General features: G+C 35.8%; 1 protein-coding gene across 2 annotated transcripts in view; it reads right to left on the bottom strand.

Moving 5' to 3' along the window:
* Nucleotides 1-504: 504 nt before the first annotated feature.
* Nucleotides 505-16,877, bottom strand: part of TBC1D23 (TBC1 domain family member 23) — a 417,318-nt gene continuing 400,945 nt past the window's right edge. For both annotated transcript variants that reach the window (XM_090412602.1, XM_090412603.1), the window contains exon 16: nucleotides 505-1,310. In XM_090412602.1, coding sequence (XP_090268728.1) covers nucleotides 1,025-1,310 — 286 coding nt within the window. In that variant the 3' untranslated portion in view covers nucleotides 505-1,024. The remainder of the gene's footprint in view (nucleotides 1,311-16,877) is intronic.

Here is a 16,877-nt window from a genome sequence, read left to right on the forward strand (position 1 = left end):
CATTTTGTGACCTTTCATGTGTTGGGTCATTATTAAAAAAAAAAAAATTCACATCTCTGTCAGGGCTGTACTTACACTTTTCCTGAGGCAGATGGGACCCAAGGCACTAGAGTGCTCCAGGATCCCCACTTATTGTTTGGAGCTCTTAAATTGGCCCTAATTTTTCAGAGCCTCCCCAGCTACAGCCTCATGTGCCTGTGCATAAGTACAGCCCTGATCTCTATTGTAGTATACCTTTAAAATAATAATAATAATAATAAAAATACCACATTCTTAATCTCGACTACTTTATGTTAAAAATATATTGGATTATAATAGAAGAGTCATTGTGGGTAGCTTCATTTGATATATTTATAATGGTTCCCATTCTTATAAATGGGATTTATTAAACATTATAGCTTTAGTTTTCATTTTCCATAAAATTTCATATCAGATATTGTATATTCATTTGTATTTTTATATAAAGCAACAGGAAGAATAAATAGCCCACTTTTTATAATTTAATTTTACTATTTCCTAGGCTTGTACATCATGTTATAATTTGTCATGGACAAAGCATTTAAAAAAAGTCTCCTGAAAAACTGAGTGCTATATATGTTTAGGCTATAAACTGTAGATTCTTTAAAAGCATAATGACCTATATACATAACAATAATGATCTAGAAGAGTATCTGCTAATAGTTTTTATTAAAAAATAATTAGTGTCACCCAAAGAGCTTTTAAATGTACAGCCAAAACTTTCCTTTCAATCATTCATATTTACAATAAAATCTTATTATACAAACACGACACATATCTTTGCTTACACAGATCAGTCCTAGTTTAAGTCTGAACAATGACTTTGTAGTGATTCTGTCAGTTTTTCAAGGTCCAACACATATTTTGTTCACAACACGGTACAGAATACTGGCAGTTAGTTGCCATAGATTGTGGGCAACACACAATGGAGGATTCAAAGTTTTCCTGGACTAGGTAGAGCCTAACTTGATAGTTCACATTTAGTGCTGTATTGCTATAAGCAATTTTACCTTTCACTATTTTGTAAAGTATTCACAATATGGTCTTTTATAATAGGTATAGCAGAAGAAGCCTTTGGTATTAATAAACGGTCCATATTTGTAATGATATATTCACCACCAGAACTGGCACTTTGATAGCCATACTTAAATGTGATAAATTCTGGCTGCTTCCGTTTACTTGTTATTTTGACTATGGAAGAAAGAGGATGTCTGGACACAATATGAGCAAAACCTTTTTTGTGAGAAGCTTCTCTCAGTAAGAATAAATGGGAATCTGTAATAATTAAGCAGCTGGAAAATAAAAGTGAAACATAAGATTTAATAACATTAAATATTTTCTTTCATTATTTTACAGTTATTTAAATGCATAAATGGATATTTAAAAAGGAATTCTTCTTTTATAAATATTAATATGAATAAATTTTAAATAAATTTCTAGGTCAGATGACTTGCAATGTCCAGTGACATATGACCAACTTACTTATTAGTTGCCTGAAATGGCAGCTGCCATTTTTGGTTTCAAGAGTAAGGTTCCATCTCACCATCAACCAGTGTAGATTACACCCTTTAAGACATGCTAAACTCACTGGAGGAATCAAGAATTTTTCCCATTTGAGGATACAGAAATAAAGTAGTTCTGCAGGCTGCAGAACTACTTTATTCTTTATAAAGAACCGAACCTGAAAGTAGATGGCAAAGAATCAGGAGGATTTTGGGCCAGCTAACAAATAATCTTGCTGGGCTGAGGCCATTGGAATGACTTTGCAGGCGGGAAACTGTTTCTTCAGAGTGAGCAACATGTTCCAGTTTGGAGCCCCAATCCCAAATACTGCCATGTACAGGCTATTATCACTATGGTAAACAACGAATCAAAACACATAACTAAGTTCCCCAAATTCAAAGCCTTGAATATAACAGCATGTATTTCTTGGCTTTCACACTTTATTCTTTATAAAGAACCGAACCTGAAAGTAGATGGCAAAGAATCAGGAGGATTTTGGGCCAGCTAACAAATAATCTTGCTGGGCTGAGGCCATTGGAATGACTTTGCAGGCAGGAAACTGTTTCTTCAGAGTGAGCAACATGTTCCAGTTTGGAGCCCCAATCCCAAATACTGCCATGTACAGGCTATTATCACTATGGTAAACAACGAATCAAAACACATAACTAAGTTCCCCAAATTCAAAGCCTTGAATATAACAGCATGTATTTCTTGGCTTTCACTCTCATTTCTTTCTTTCTCTGCTGTTTAAAAACAATATTAGCACTTCAACCTGAATCAGCCCACTGGTGGACAAAGGTCTTCTCCATTCCATTATATTTTCAGTTTTTCTCCTCCATTGCATTCCAGCAATCCTAACAATTTCATCTTGTTATCTCTTTCTTGTTCTTCCCCTTTGTCTACTACCAATCCATAGGTCTCCATTCTGTCAATAATTTAGGCCAGTCCAGCCAATCTCCATTACACTCCAATGCATAATTTAACTGATGATGTCCTGTATGTTTGTTCTTCAAATGAGAGGGCACCCTATCTTTAAGTGTTATACCAAGCATTTTCATTACCATTCTTCTCTAGGTAACTTTCAATTTCTGAATCATATTTTAAGTTCAGGATTTCAACTGCCATATGTAATTACAGATAAGCCACACTGATCAAAAGCTTTCCTCTTCAAAATAATGGATTATCACCTTTAAAGATATCTTTCATTCAACTAAGCTGTATCCTTTTAATTTCTTCTGTTTGTCTATCTTTAATTTTTATAATACTTTCATCTTTCATTTTAACAGTCCATGTTTCTGAACCATATAATAGAGTTATCATATGGATTATCACCTTTAAAGATATCTTTCATTCAACTAAGCTGTATCCTTTTTATTTCTTCTATTTGTCTATCTTTAATTTTTATAATACTTTCACCTTTCATTTTAACAGTCCATGTTTCTGAACCATATAATAGTTACTCCATTACTTTATAAAATTTTAGTTGAGTTTCTCATCTTGTTTTTTTTATTCAGTGTCCTTTGAACTGTTCCACAGATGATTATTTTCCTGACTTCCATGGAGTCACTAGCCTCATAGTGAGAGGTCAACACAAAGTCTATCATGCCACTCCTGAAACTCATCAACAGCCTGCATGTTCACCACCTTCTCAGGCAATGCATTCCATGCTCCTACCACTCTCCATGTAAAAAAACATTATTTATGTGACACCTCCAGGGAGTCCAAAGACTCATCGAGGGAGGGCATCTACAATTGTCTCCACTACTTAATTCACCAACTAAAACAAACTGCAAATACACCAATGCCATCTACTGCTCACCTCCACCACTAATATTTTCACACACAATCACAAGCATCCATGGCAGGATTTGAACCTGCAGCCTTTTGGCCGGAGAGCGGATACACTAACCACTCAGCCCACCCTTTTGCAACTTCCAGGGATGTCCCCTTCTAATTGCTCCTTTCCCTCATTCTACCATATGAAAAATCTCCTCACTGTTAATACAATAATAACCCTTCAACAGTTTAAATGTCTTGATCACCCCCCCCTCCTATCCACCAAACTTTGTAGCCTCAGTCTGTCCTCATAATCAACACTGTACAGTCCTGATATCCATCTCTACACCCTCTCCAAGGTTACCTCATCACCTTCAAATCCGGGTGTTCAGATCTGAGTCCAGATGTGGTCTGAACAAAGCTTTATACATTGGTATCAACACACTTGCCCAACATCTCCTGTGGCCAATGTCCTCCTCAACAATGCAGCAATTCTCTGAGATGTTTTAACAACCTTTGCAATGTGTCCTCTGAACTTCAAAACTTTCATAGACACTCCAACAACAGAGAGGACAGTTCAGAGTTGGCATTCCATTTTTCCAACATTCACCACAACAATGAATGGGATAGAAGTTCTATGCCATACATAGATGATGACTACAGCTCCTGCAACATGAAAGAAGCCACAGTGGTAATCCAATCACAAGGTACCCTGAACAGAAACCAGGGGATGATCCCTATGTGACATTTGGAAATCGCTTATAAGATCTCTCAACACATCAGAGTTTAATTTTGCAGCTAACTATAGGGCGCACCTGCTGAACAATGACTGATCATGTGACAACAGTGCTCCACGTATTTATATTGTATAACGGTTCCTATGCATTCAGTATTTTTACAGTTATGTATTGATTCATAATCAAAGCTTTTTCTTTTAAGTTTATATTTGTATGTTCACCAAAAACCCAGATGAAGCCATTGGTTAATGTGGCAAAACTAGTTGGTTACTAGTTGTATCAAACTCCGACCAATAAAACCCAGTTCAGTTATCATATTAAATTAATTTTGTGGTTGAAAATAACATACTAATGTCATAGAGGCTTTAGCACATGACAATGTTATACCAGTGGGGGATATAAATTTGGATTTATATAAGATCTAAATGCTATTAGTAGAAATTAAAAGGAGATAACTCCACAATAAGATGGGAATTGAAAAAATTATTTAAAGCTGAAATAAATGATTTAAAGTAATCGCTGGAGTACAGCTTTGCCTGCATTCGAATTTAAAGAATAAGGCAGAATGCAATGAAAACCTAATCAAGGAGTCGTCTAATAACAATGCAGAACTAGCATATGAAAATAAATTACTGAAAGTACAAATGAATGAAATGGGAGGTCAATGAAATGCAGCAGTGCTCTAAGTTGAAGAACAATATTAAAATAGATGGTTTACCACAAGCTCGTAATAAAATTACGCACACTATCACTGAAAAACTGGTGAATCTACTCGGAGATTAAAAGGACGACATTGTGCATGCTCACAGAATACCCACTAGCAGGAAAACAGATACCAAGCCAGTTATCATTCAATTAGTGAACAAAAATGTTAGAAGTAAATGGATGCTCAAGATTTCAGCCCAACAGTTTGATGAACAGTTAAAGATTGTGCATGTCTATATAAATGATCACTTGACAAAATGTAATAAGCAACTTCTTTATCAAGGAAAACAAAAGAGAGCAAGTGGCACAGTAAAGTAGGTGTGGATAAGAGATGATAATTTGTTCATGAGAAAGGATGACAACACAAAAGTGATATGGATAAAAACACCTGATGACCTCAATGAAGGCAATGAAATCTATATCTATCTGTGAACAACTGAAAGAACTCTGACCAAAATGAACTCAACAGAACACACGAATAATCTAGTTCTTGGTGCGACTGTCAACTGTAAAAATCTGTATAATATAACTTCTGTAAAAAAATTTTGATACTACTTCAAATTCATCTAAGAATGTCAAACAATGTTAAACTTATATTGTGTAAATATTAGGTTAATGTCAAATTTTGATAATTTTATGTTATTTTTCTCAGAAATCTAATGATATATAGTTGCACTAGTAGTAAATGAAATATGAATCAAACAACTTGAAATTGATCAATATTCTCTTTTTAATTATGATACGCATTATGAATGTTGTAAGTATAATCGTTCATGTGGAGATTAAATCAGTATGCTAGGAAAAATACTTTTCATTTTCAACTGGAATCATGCACAGTGCTAAAACGAATCATTTATGACACAGTAAAGAATATATTCACATTTGCTATATACCACGCACATGACCCAGTTGATATTTTTCTAACAGAGCTAAATAATGTCATAAAGACCTTAAAACATAATATTATACTAGTGAAGGGGGGGGGTATGAATTTGGATTTATGTAGAATAATAGCAAAAATTTATTATTTTCACATGGGTATCTTGCATACACAGATCGCAAAACAAGAGAAGTAAACTCAGTAAGTTGTACTGATTACATATTTATTACAAAACAAAATGGCTGGAGGTATCCTTTCAGACTATTTTAGCAAAGTGTAGGTAGGCATGAAAAATTAGAAATTGGCACGAATTATAATAAATTTGAAAAATACATAAATATTATCAACTGTCTCAAAATGATCTATTAGATGCAAATCATCAGTTATATGAGGAATTTATCAAAATGATTAAATATGTAGACAACAAATTGCAATATCATAAAATAATTACTGCTAAAAAGGATCTTCACATACACTGGATAACAGATGAGCTAAAAAATATGAGTGAAAAAACTCCCCAAAAAAACTATATTATAAGCATAGGAAAAATCCCTACAATTTAATGTTTGAACACAAGTATAAAAATTTTGCTAAATACTTACAGGTATCTCTTATCTCTTAACAAAATTTCTTTATTGTATGAGCGATAAAAGTAAAGAACAGAGGTTGGCTAACATGATAAATAATTGGTAATACAAAGCAGAAAACATGAATTCCAGAGGGCAACAATGTTGCTGCTGTAATTAATGAAATGAATAGCCACTACAAACTATGGCAGTTGTGATTTTGATTCTATAGACAGAATAAAATATGTGAGTGACCTTCTGTGGATTAAGAATTCGATATATGTATACGCAGTAAATGAGAATGAGGTAAGAAGTGTAATCGGATTAAAAAAACAGAAAAAATGGGATGTGATCATATAAATGTCAAAAAATTACATATTATAATTACACATAAGTTCTTTACACATTATAATTATTATGGGCTACTCCAAGTAGTCCTTAGACTGATCGAGGGAGACCCTAAACATGTTAAGAATTATCCAACATTTGCGCAGCATCTATCATACTTTGCTGTGAACTCATTCACAGTAATGTACTCACAACAGACTCCGTCATCAACCTATTCATCACTCTCCAAGCAAAAAACCTAGTTCTAACACCCTTGATAACTACATTCTTACTCAGTTTCCATGAATGGTCCCTAGTTCTCCCATTATCAGATGCAAATCAGTTATATGAGGGATAATTATATAAGGGAAAAATATAATCAGTTATATGAAAAATTTCCTCTGAATTAATCTTATAAAATCTCCTCAGCAAATTGCATGTCTCAATCATATTAGTCCTTTTCCGCCTATCAATCACTTTCTGTAACTTCAACCTGTTCTTGTAAGGTTCATTCCATAGACCTGCTACCATCTTGGTCACTTGCCTCTGGAACCTCTCCACCCCATCCTCATCACCAAGAAACCCTGGTACCTAGATCTGCATGCAGTAGTCAAGATGGGGTCTTATCAAAGCTCGATAAAGAGGAACAATAACCTGCTTGTTTCTGCTTGTCAAAGTATTCTTCAGTAACAAAGTAATCTGATGAGCTGTTTTAGCCATGTGTCCCCTAAACTTTAACTCCCCATCCACTAACACTCCAAAGTCACTGGTTTCGTCAATTTCCTGGAGTACAATTCAGCCAATGTGGTATATAGCTAGTAATCTTTTCAAGACAAAATGCATAAACCTTATACTTTGCCACATTAAAATGGCATCCATTCTCCTTTGACATCATCTGTATTAACTATTGCTCTACCCAACTTTACATCATCAGGAAAAAATAATTTAACAGTTCCTCTCAGATTATTTTCCTCTATTGTTAAGGTACAAATTAAACAGTAGTGGTCCTAAAACAGACCCTGCTGCACATCACTAGCCACAGGCCTTCTTTTGGACTCTACTTCTGAATAAAGCACTCTCTGATATCTCTCCAACAACTGTCCTATCCATCTCGCCAACCCTATATATCCGTTCCCATGTGCTGTCTCAGGTAATTATCCCTTAGTAACTGCATAAAATCCATTTCCTTCCTCCCATGTTCCCACACTTGAAATCCACCATAATAATTATCTGTCCTCCACTCACTGAGTTTATTTGCTGATGCATACTATCTCCATCATCTTTTTCATTCCATGGTCTATAGCACCATCCAACTGTATATTCTACTGGCCTCTATCTCACACTAGATAGCCTTAAATGTGCTATTTTCACTGGCCTGTAGTTGAACTTCTACTCTCTTTGGTTGCAGTTCATCAGCTATCTTCAATAACACTCCTCTCCCATTCTTTTCTCTATTCTCCTTGAACACACTATACCTTTCACATTCTATCCCAGTAACTATATCATCTTCTGTTAGCCATGTCTCATTGCCAATAACCTTTGGCCAGGATGAACTAACCAATGCCAAAAATTCTCCCTGTTTGTTCTGACTAGTGTACATAAAGTGCAAAAGTCCCTTAGGCTCACCGCTATCCTGAAGCTTTTTACTGAATATCTCATTCTGGTTTGTTACCAGTGGTACTAATTTAGGTATATTATATACATTCTTACACTCAACTGTCTCACTGATGTCTGCATATCCACTCAACAGCTCCCACCCCCTTCTGCCAAAAGCTCTAGAATCCCTGATTCTGCACAACCAATTTCACTTCATTCAACACTTTTTCCAGTCTCTGAGTACCAAATCCATTCAGTTGCAAACCATCCTTCTTGTCAAACTCACTCCACACCACTCCTCCTGCATAACCTATACATCTAGTCATTTGCTATTATGGCCCTCCTCAGCTCTACTGTGATACACTGGCAACAGACTCACTATCTTAACTTTCTCACTGTTTTCTTTAGCTACTTCCAGTAATGATTTCATGTCCTCTCTCATGTCATTCTCTTCTCCTTTCAAATCATTCGTTCTGGCTAATAAGATCATCTCTTTCACCCCACCCTTTTGTGCTCTAATAGACTCACAGACATCATTAATTTTCACACCCAGAAGGAATGATTTTGTCATCTCTTGTCGATCACACCTTTTATGATTAAATCACCGTACAAGACTTGCTCCTTAATTTTTCTTTCTCTCTAGGTCAAGCTCTCATTTCTCTTATTGCACTTCTTTCTTTGTTATCAGCTGACCTACTCGTCAGACATTTCTGCATTCACTCCAGCTCCTGCTTTGTCCTGTGTATCACTCTGCATAATCAAGCTATCTCCCTCATTACAGCCAAATCTTCATTCATTACACCAGTCATACTATTCTTATGTTCAACACTTTTACTCTTTCTTTCTCAATCATGTCAAATTTAATCTCTCTTTCAATCCTAAATTATTAATAAATCTTTTGAACAAGGAAAATTTATAGAACACTTAAACATTGCTTCAGTTCTTCTGTAACAGAAATGAAATCAGAAATTACAGACCAATATTATGTTAGTTACAGTCCCAAAGGTTATTAAAATCCCAATAAATGATTAAATAGCTCACTAAATTCCATATCTTGTAATGCACCTAATCAATATGAGTTCATATCTGGATTCAATAAGTAAAAAGCACTATTGCAGTTCCATAAAAGGAGTTTATAGTGGGATAAATAAAGGAATGTACACAGTAGCCAATTTTCTTGATATCATCATCATCATCATCAAATTACTGCCATGTACTCTCAAGGGGTGTACAGGATATGACAGTACTACATGAAAAAATTACATCATTACTAACTTCCTATCTACAATTTTCCTCCAAATCAGTCTGTTACTTGTCAAGACTCCAACATTATCAGATCTTACATTTCTATCTTCTAAGGCACTTTGTACCATATCAATCCACCTATATCTTGGTCTTCCTTTGGGTCGTTTTCCTGCCAACCTGGCAGAGAACACTTGTTTTGCTAATCTTTCCTCTCCCATTCTATTTAAGTGACCATACCATCTGAGATTATCTCTGCTAACGCATTCCTGGATGCTGACAATGTCAAGTTCTTTCCTAATATCCTCATTTTTAATATGATATTGCCATTGATGCCATCTGTTCACGCCTCTAATCTTTCTCAGGACTCTCATATCTGCGGTCTCTAGTCTTTGGTCAAGTGTTTTACTTCTGACCCAGCTCTCAGATCGATAAGTTAAAATTGGTTTGAACACAGTCTTGTATACAGCTAATTTAGTGTTCCGACTAATTTCTTTCTTATTCCATATGAATTTATTCAATTGACTTCCCACGATATCAGCTTTGCTGATTCTGTTGTCTATTTCTATATTTAGTTGACCATCTTCAGTAAAAATTGTGCCTAAGTAGCTGAAATGTTTTACTTGTTCCACAGGTTCTCCATTCACAACACAGTTGACATTTTCAATGATTCTGCCTATTTTCATTGTCTTTGTCTTTTTATTGCTGACCTTCATACCATATCTATTACAACAGCTATTCAATTTAGTCAGAGAATCTTGCAGACTTGTAGCGGATTTATTTAGAAGTATAACATCATCCGCATAAAGCAAAGAGCTGACATTAACATCTCCAATTTTGATATCAGGTTTAATACCACATTCCTTCATAATGTGATCCATATAGATAATGAATAACAGAGGGGATAATGTACATCCTTGTCTCACACCAGATTTAAACAGGAAGATGGTTCAACTTAACATTAAACCATCTTCCTGTACTTCCTTCAATTCTAACTGCTGACTCACAACTCAAATAAAGACTAAGTATTGCTTGATATAATGCCCCATTGACAGCATATAACTGCAGCGTATTGAATAGCTTCTCTCTTGGCACCTTGTCATATGCCTTTTCCAAATCGACAAAACTTAAATACAGATCTTTGTTATATTCCCATGCTTTCTCGACTATTTGTCGTAAAGTGAAGATCTGATCCTGACAGCCTCTATTTGGCCTGAATCCAGCTTGTTCTTCACCAAGCTTTTCTTCCACAATTCTTCTCAACCGTTTCTCAAGTATACTTGCATAGATCTTGCCAGGAACACTCAGTAGGGAAATACCTCTGTAATTCTCACATTCAGTTTTATTTCCCTTTTTATATATGGGTACTATGAGAGCTCTACTCCAATCATCGGGAATTCGTCCCTCTGTCCAGGCTTTCTGAACTATGCAGTGCAGCCACTGTAAGACTCTTATACCACCATACTTCAGCATTTCAGGTCGAATATCATCTACTCCTGTTGCCTTTCCACATTTCAAGCCTTTGATGGCTTTTTCTACTTCAAGTATGGATATGTATTCCTGACTGCATGCCTGGTCAGTGTTTTTTATCACTGTGCTGTCATCACTGCTTGTTTCATTTAGCAGTTTTTCAAAGTAATTACTCCATACTTCAAGGATATCTTTTTCTCCTGTTTTCATTTCACCTTTATCATCTCTAATTCCTTTTACAGCACTCTTTCCTCCATTCCTAAGCTTCTTCAACAATCTCCAGAATATTTTGCCACCTTCTTGATATTTATTTTCTATATTCTTGCCAAAGTCCTCCCATGACTTTTGTTTAGCTAGTTTTACACACTGTTTAGCTTTCTTACATTTGTCTCTGTATTCTGTAAGAGTAAAAGCTGACTTATTTGCCAGGAACTTTTGATATGCTTTCTTCTTTTCCTTCACTGCCTGTTTAACTTCCTGTGTCCACCAGGGAGTTCTGATTTTTTTATCTTTGCACACAACCTCATCACATGCCTCTCTGGCAGAATCAATCAATGTTTCCTTCAGAGTTTGCCACTGAATCTCCAAGGTTTGATTCCTGTTCTCAAACTCTTTCATTTTCTTTTCAATAATATTTCTGTATTTTAGTCTACAGTTTACATCTGAGAGCTGCTCACTTTTATTCGCTTTAAAACTTTCGTACATGTTATTCTTTTCAATATGAAATTCAATTTTATCCTGCTCAAGACTAAATAGTGATCACTTCCAATTTCAAATCCTCTGTACACTCTGGTGTCCTGCACCAGGGAGAAAACATCACTATCAACAATAACATAGTCAATGAGACTTTTCTTATTCCTAGCCTCTTCTCTCCATGTGAATTTGTGCACATTTTTATGTTGGAACACGGTGTTAGTAATAACCAGTCCATGTCCTGAGCAGAAATCCAACAGATATTTGCCATTATTATTAGCTTTGCTCTTTTCTCCAAATTTTCCCAAAATATTTCTGTATGTCTCACAATCATTTCCTACTCTACTATTTAGATCCCCAACAAGGACCAACTTTTCCTTTTTCATTGTGTCAGTTGCTTTTTCTAAAGCCTCAAAAAATTCCTCCACTTCTACCTTAGTAGAACTTTCTGTGGGACCATAGGCACAAATAAGTCTCATTGTTCAGTTCCCCATTCTCATATTTGCCCACATTACTCTACTTGAGACTGACTGCCATTCAAGAAGATTAGCCTCGTATTTTGTGTTCTCCTTCTTTTCCTTGATTGTTATTGCCTGAATATAACATTTTGTATTTATTGCTCAGAAAGATCTCACCAGTTTTGGTCTTTTTTGTTTCAGTCACCCCTATTATGTCGATCTGGTACTTATCTAATTCCTCAGCTAGCTCCATTTCTTTGCCATTCAGGCTTCTTACGTTGATAGTACCGATCTTTAACTCTGGTGATGTTGAGTTGGGGTTTGTTTTCAGATTTGTTCCAGTAGCTGACTTTTCGCTGTTCGCCCTGGTTCCCTGGCGAAAACAACGGGGGCCTTGTTTAACTGGGCGACGCCCCAGCCGGCATGAAATTTTGTCATGTTGTACCATCATTTTTTATTTTGGTTTAACCAATAAGAATACAATTTGGTCGGCTAAATCCCAAATTGCCAGCCCATCCTCGTTCGTTCAGTATCAAAGTAGATACCCAACAGGGTGCACCACAAGAAGGTGAGGATTGGACATTAGGTCAGAAGCCCTGGTCGGTTCTCCGCATTCCTTTAAAGGCTATGTGGAGGTCTCCTCTCAGTTATACAGCTTTGACCCTTAAGCACCCAAACATTCGACTCTGTGTGTGTGTGTGCATCGTGACTACTACTTCTGAAAATGTTTAGATATGGCATTAGAGAGGTTACTGGTGACTGGGTCAAATTCTATTTCAATAACAGAGAACAATATACCAACTATGGCACCTTCAATAGCACAACAAAAATAATAAAATACAAAGTCCCACAAGGTTGGGCGCTGGGACCCATCCTATTTTTAATATATGTTAATGGTCTGTGCTAGTACAAACTTTGGCAAAATGATACTGTTCGCTGAAGACAGCACTAATATATATTGAAACAACCCTTGAGGATCTAGAAAATCAGATCAACTATGATGACACTAACTAGTTTAGCAAAACGGCTTTAAAATTAATACCAATAAAACTAAATAAAATAAATATATATATATATATATATATATATATATATATACACACACACACACACACTTGATGTTAACAGACAACCTAGATCACAATATAACTGTAAAAGGGCATGAAACGAAATGTAGCGATATCCAAATCGTACCTGTAGCTTAGTAAAAAATCGCTCAAGGATTTTGGCCTCCATATTGACAGCAATTTGAAATGGAACTCCTATATCTCATTTGTAACAAGCAAGCTGAGGTTCATAAATAACATGATATACAGGGTGTTTCAAAAAGAATGTCTCGATTTGAAAATTGTATATCTATGCAACCACGAACCACAAATGAATGCGACGTACCATGTGAACAGCCTTGGCCCAGAGTTTGATATGACGACTGCTAGATGCCACTACTAGCGCCCAAAATAGCCGCTACGCTTAGTTAATGAGAAGATGGCGTCTAGTCAACAGAAGGAGTTTTGTGTTCTCGAATTTAGCAAGACTGAGTCCGTGTTTACGGTGCAGTGTGCGTTTAGATGACGTTACGGAATTGATCCACCACTGGACAAAAACATTCGTCGCTGGTATCGACAATTTCAAGAAACAGGGTGTTTATGTAAGGAAAAGAGTCCTGGATGACCACGCACCTCAGAGGGGGAATGTGCAACGAATTCAAGAGGCTTTTCAGCGAAGCCCACACAAGTCCACTCGTTGTGCTAGCCGAGAACTTACCATCCCTCATGTGACTGTTTGGCATGTGTTATGACGGCATTTACTTATGAAGCCATACAGATTGCAACCGGTGGAAGCTCTTCGTGTAAGTGACAAAAAACAGATTTTTGCGCTAATCTGTAAGATCTCTAGACATCAACACCTTGTGACTTCTTTTTATGGGGATATGTAAAAGACTGTGTTTATGTTCCTCCATTACCCGCTGACTTGGATGAGCTCAGAACCAGAATCACGGCTGCAGTAAATTCTGTGCACAGAAGACACTCTCAGACGCGTTTGGAATGAATTCAGCTATCGGCTTGATGTTGTCCATTGCAGCAGGTGGAGGGTACATTGAACATTTGTAATTGTGGTGAGTGAAACTTTAGCCCTTACTTCGTACTTGGTAATTTATTTTGTAACTGTACCCCATTTTCATTATTAAATATAATTATTTGAAATCGGGTCATTCTTTTTGAAACACCCTGTATTATGTTAAAAATTCTTAAATGAAGCATATTTAAGATGGTTATACAAGTACTATTCTTGGGTAAATTATTCACTGCAATATGATATCACCTGTTTGGGTGAAGATCACTACAACAATCTACTTCTTTTGAATACAAAATAGAGTAATTAGAGCTTTAACCATTACTGACTTCACATATTCACCAAATGACTTGTTTGCCATTTATTATATTTATATTTTGCCATTACAGAAACTACCTTTATTGCTGTATATTATATGAAAGAAATAACTGTACATTTTTCTGTACATAATGTAGACTATGATTTATGCCATAGCCAAAACTTGCTAGCAGTTCCCAAGGCAAACAAAGAATTTTTTCTTAAATCCTTTGAATAACTAGCAACAAGCAGCTACAATAAACTCAAATGAAATAAAGTCAGTAACTTCAGAAAAAGATTGAGAGACTACCTCATGGGATTAAGAGGTGACTTTTGAATAATATAAGCACGTAAACCTCATCTTTGATAAGACCTCATCTCGATTACTGTGCCCAGATTTGGTCACCTCGGTTCCTTCTTGATGGGGAGGAGGTGGAGAGGATCCAGAAGCGAGTGACTAAGATGATAACAGGTCTATGGAATGAACCATATGAGAACAGGTTGAAGATTTGTGGGTTGCAGAAACTAGTTGATAGGCGGAGGAGGGGAGATATGATTGAGACATTCAAATTGCTAAAGGGATTCTATAGGATTAATTCAGAGGATATTTTTGAGATCAGGACTGGTGGTGGGAGAACTAGGGGACACCTATGGAAGCTGGGCAAGAGTGTGGTTAGCAGGGGTGTTAGAGCTGGGTTCTTTACTTTTAGAGTGGTAAATGAGTGGAATAAGCTGCCAGAGTCTGTTGTGGGTGCTATGACGGTGAACGAGTTCAAGACAAGGTATGATAGATACTGTGAGAATGTAATCGCATAGTTGTGTGGACATGATGTTTAGGGCCTCCCTCGATGAGTCTAAGGACTCCTGGAGTCGCCCGAAATAATAATAATAATAAAAAATAAACACAAGAAATATTTAATTAGCCAAATATTTCAGTCTGAAAATTGCAGACCATCTTCAGTGGCACTACAAGAACAGTTTTTAAAAAAAAAATACAAGGTGGAATACTAACAATAGATCATTAAAAATAGAACAAGCCACGTGATGTTATATTACTAAGTATTAAAGGGAATATTATTAAGCAGAGACATGATTGAAATAAAGATAGCAATTGATAATATTAAATAACAAAATTGATATGAATTAATGAGTTATCCTGATTAAACTTTCCCAGATTTTTGATACAGATATACAGTCATTCCGATTCATGTTAGGACGATGGAGTAACGCCTCTACGCTTTCTTTGAATAAACATTCAAATTTAAAGCGGGATCTATGTAAGATGCGAGTTTTTGACCAAAGGATGTTGTGGTTAGTTTCAATCCCATGCTGAGCCAATCCAGATTTTTCAGGTTTGTTGTGATGAATGGAGGATTGATGTTCTTGGATTCTTTTTTCAAGAGAGCATCCAGTTTGTCCAAAATAGAAGAAATCACAGTTGCAGGGAATTTGATAAACTCCAGGAAGAGGCATAGTTGAGCATTTGTCTTTAGGAGAAGGAAAATGGGAAGATAATTTGTTAATATGTGAATATGTAGCTGTTAACTCATTTCTTCAGAATTCTTAGATAGGTTCTGAAATCCCAGAGATGTATGGAATTGGAACTCGACGTATTGAATCTTTGTTGTTTAGTGATGGATTATAAGAATCGAGATGTTGTGTACTCTTTTCGGAAAAGCTATTGAGTTTCATGTATTGTTGGATAGTAAAAAGTTCCTTCTGTAGAAAATTAGAAGTAGAACAATTAGTTTTGGCTCTTCTGATTAGACATTTTATGATTCCTGTTTTTTGACAAGGATGATGGGCTGATTCTTTAAGAATATACCAACATGTGAATGTTGGTTTCCTGTAAACTGTAGTTGTAAGAGTATTTGAAGGTGACCAGATGAGGAGAACATCTAAAAATGATAACTGGTTGTTTTTTTCCATAGTAAACTTTATACGATGATGTAAGGAATTGATACCGTTTAAAAAAAAGAAGGTAAGGAGTCTTTGTTGTGAGGCCATATAGTAAAGATGTCATCTATATATCTTACCCAAAAGGATGGTTGAGGGAAAATAGACGAGAAGAGGACTTTTTCTAGATGTTCTAAATAAAAGTTGGCTAAAGCAGGAGAGAGAGAGAGAGAGGACTTCCCATGGCCGTTCCTTCTACTTGGCTGTAAAATTTGTTTTGACATAAGAAATATCCAGAGTGTATTACGAAATTGAATAGTTTTATAATGTCTTCTGGAAAGATGTCAGCCAGTAATTTTAATGTCTCCTTGAGAGGTACATTTGTATATAAAGATTCTATATCAAAGCTCACCATAAAATCTGTAAGTTGCAATGAGATATTTTTCAATTTTTCTAAGAAATCTGAGGAGTTTTTAAGAAAGGAACTACAGTTGCCTATGTGAGATTTCAATAATTTAGCTAGATATTTGGCTATACGGTAAGTAGGAGAATCAATACAATCTACTATTGGATGAAGAGAAAAGTCAATCTTATGTATTTTAGGAAGACCATAAAATCTAGGAGGTCTTGCAAAATGAGT

The sequence above is a fragment of the Typopeltis vanoorti genome, chromosome 23 (assembly GCF_054136105.1).
Source record: "Typopeltis vanoorti isolate ZY-2024b chromosome 23, IOZ_Tvanoo_1.0, whole genome shotgun sequence".
NCBI lineage: Eukaryota > Metazoa > Arthropoda > Arachnida > Uropygi > Thelyphonidae > Typopeltis > Typopeltis vanoorti.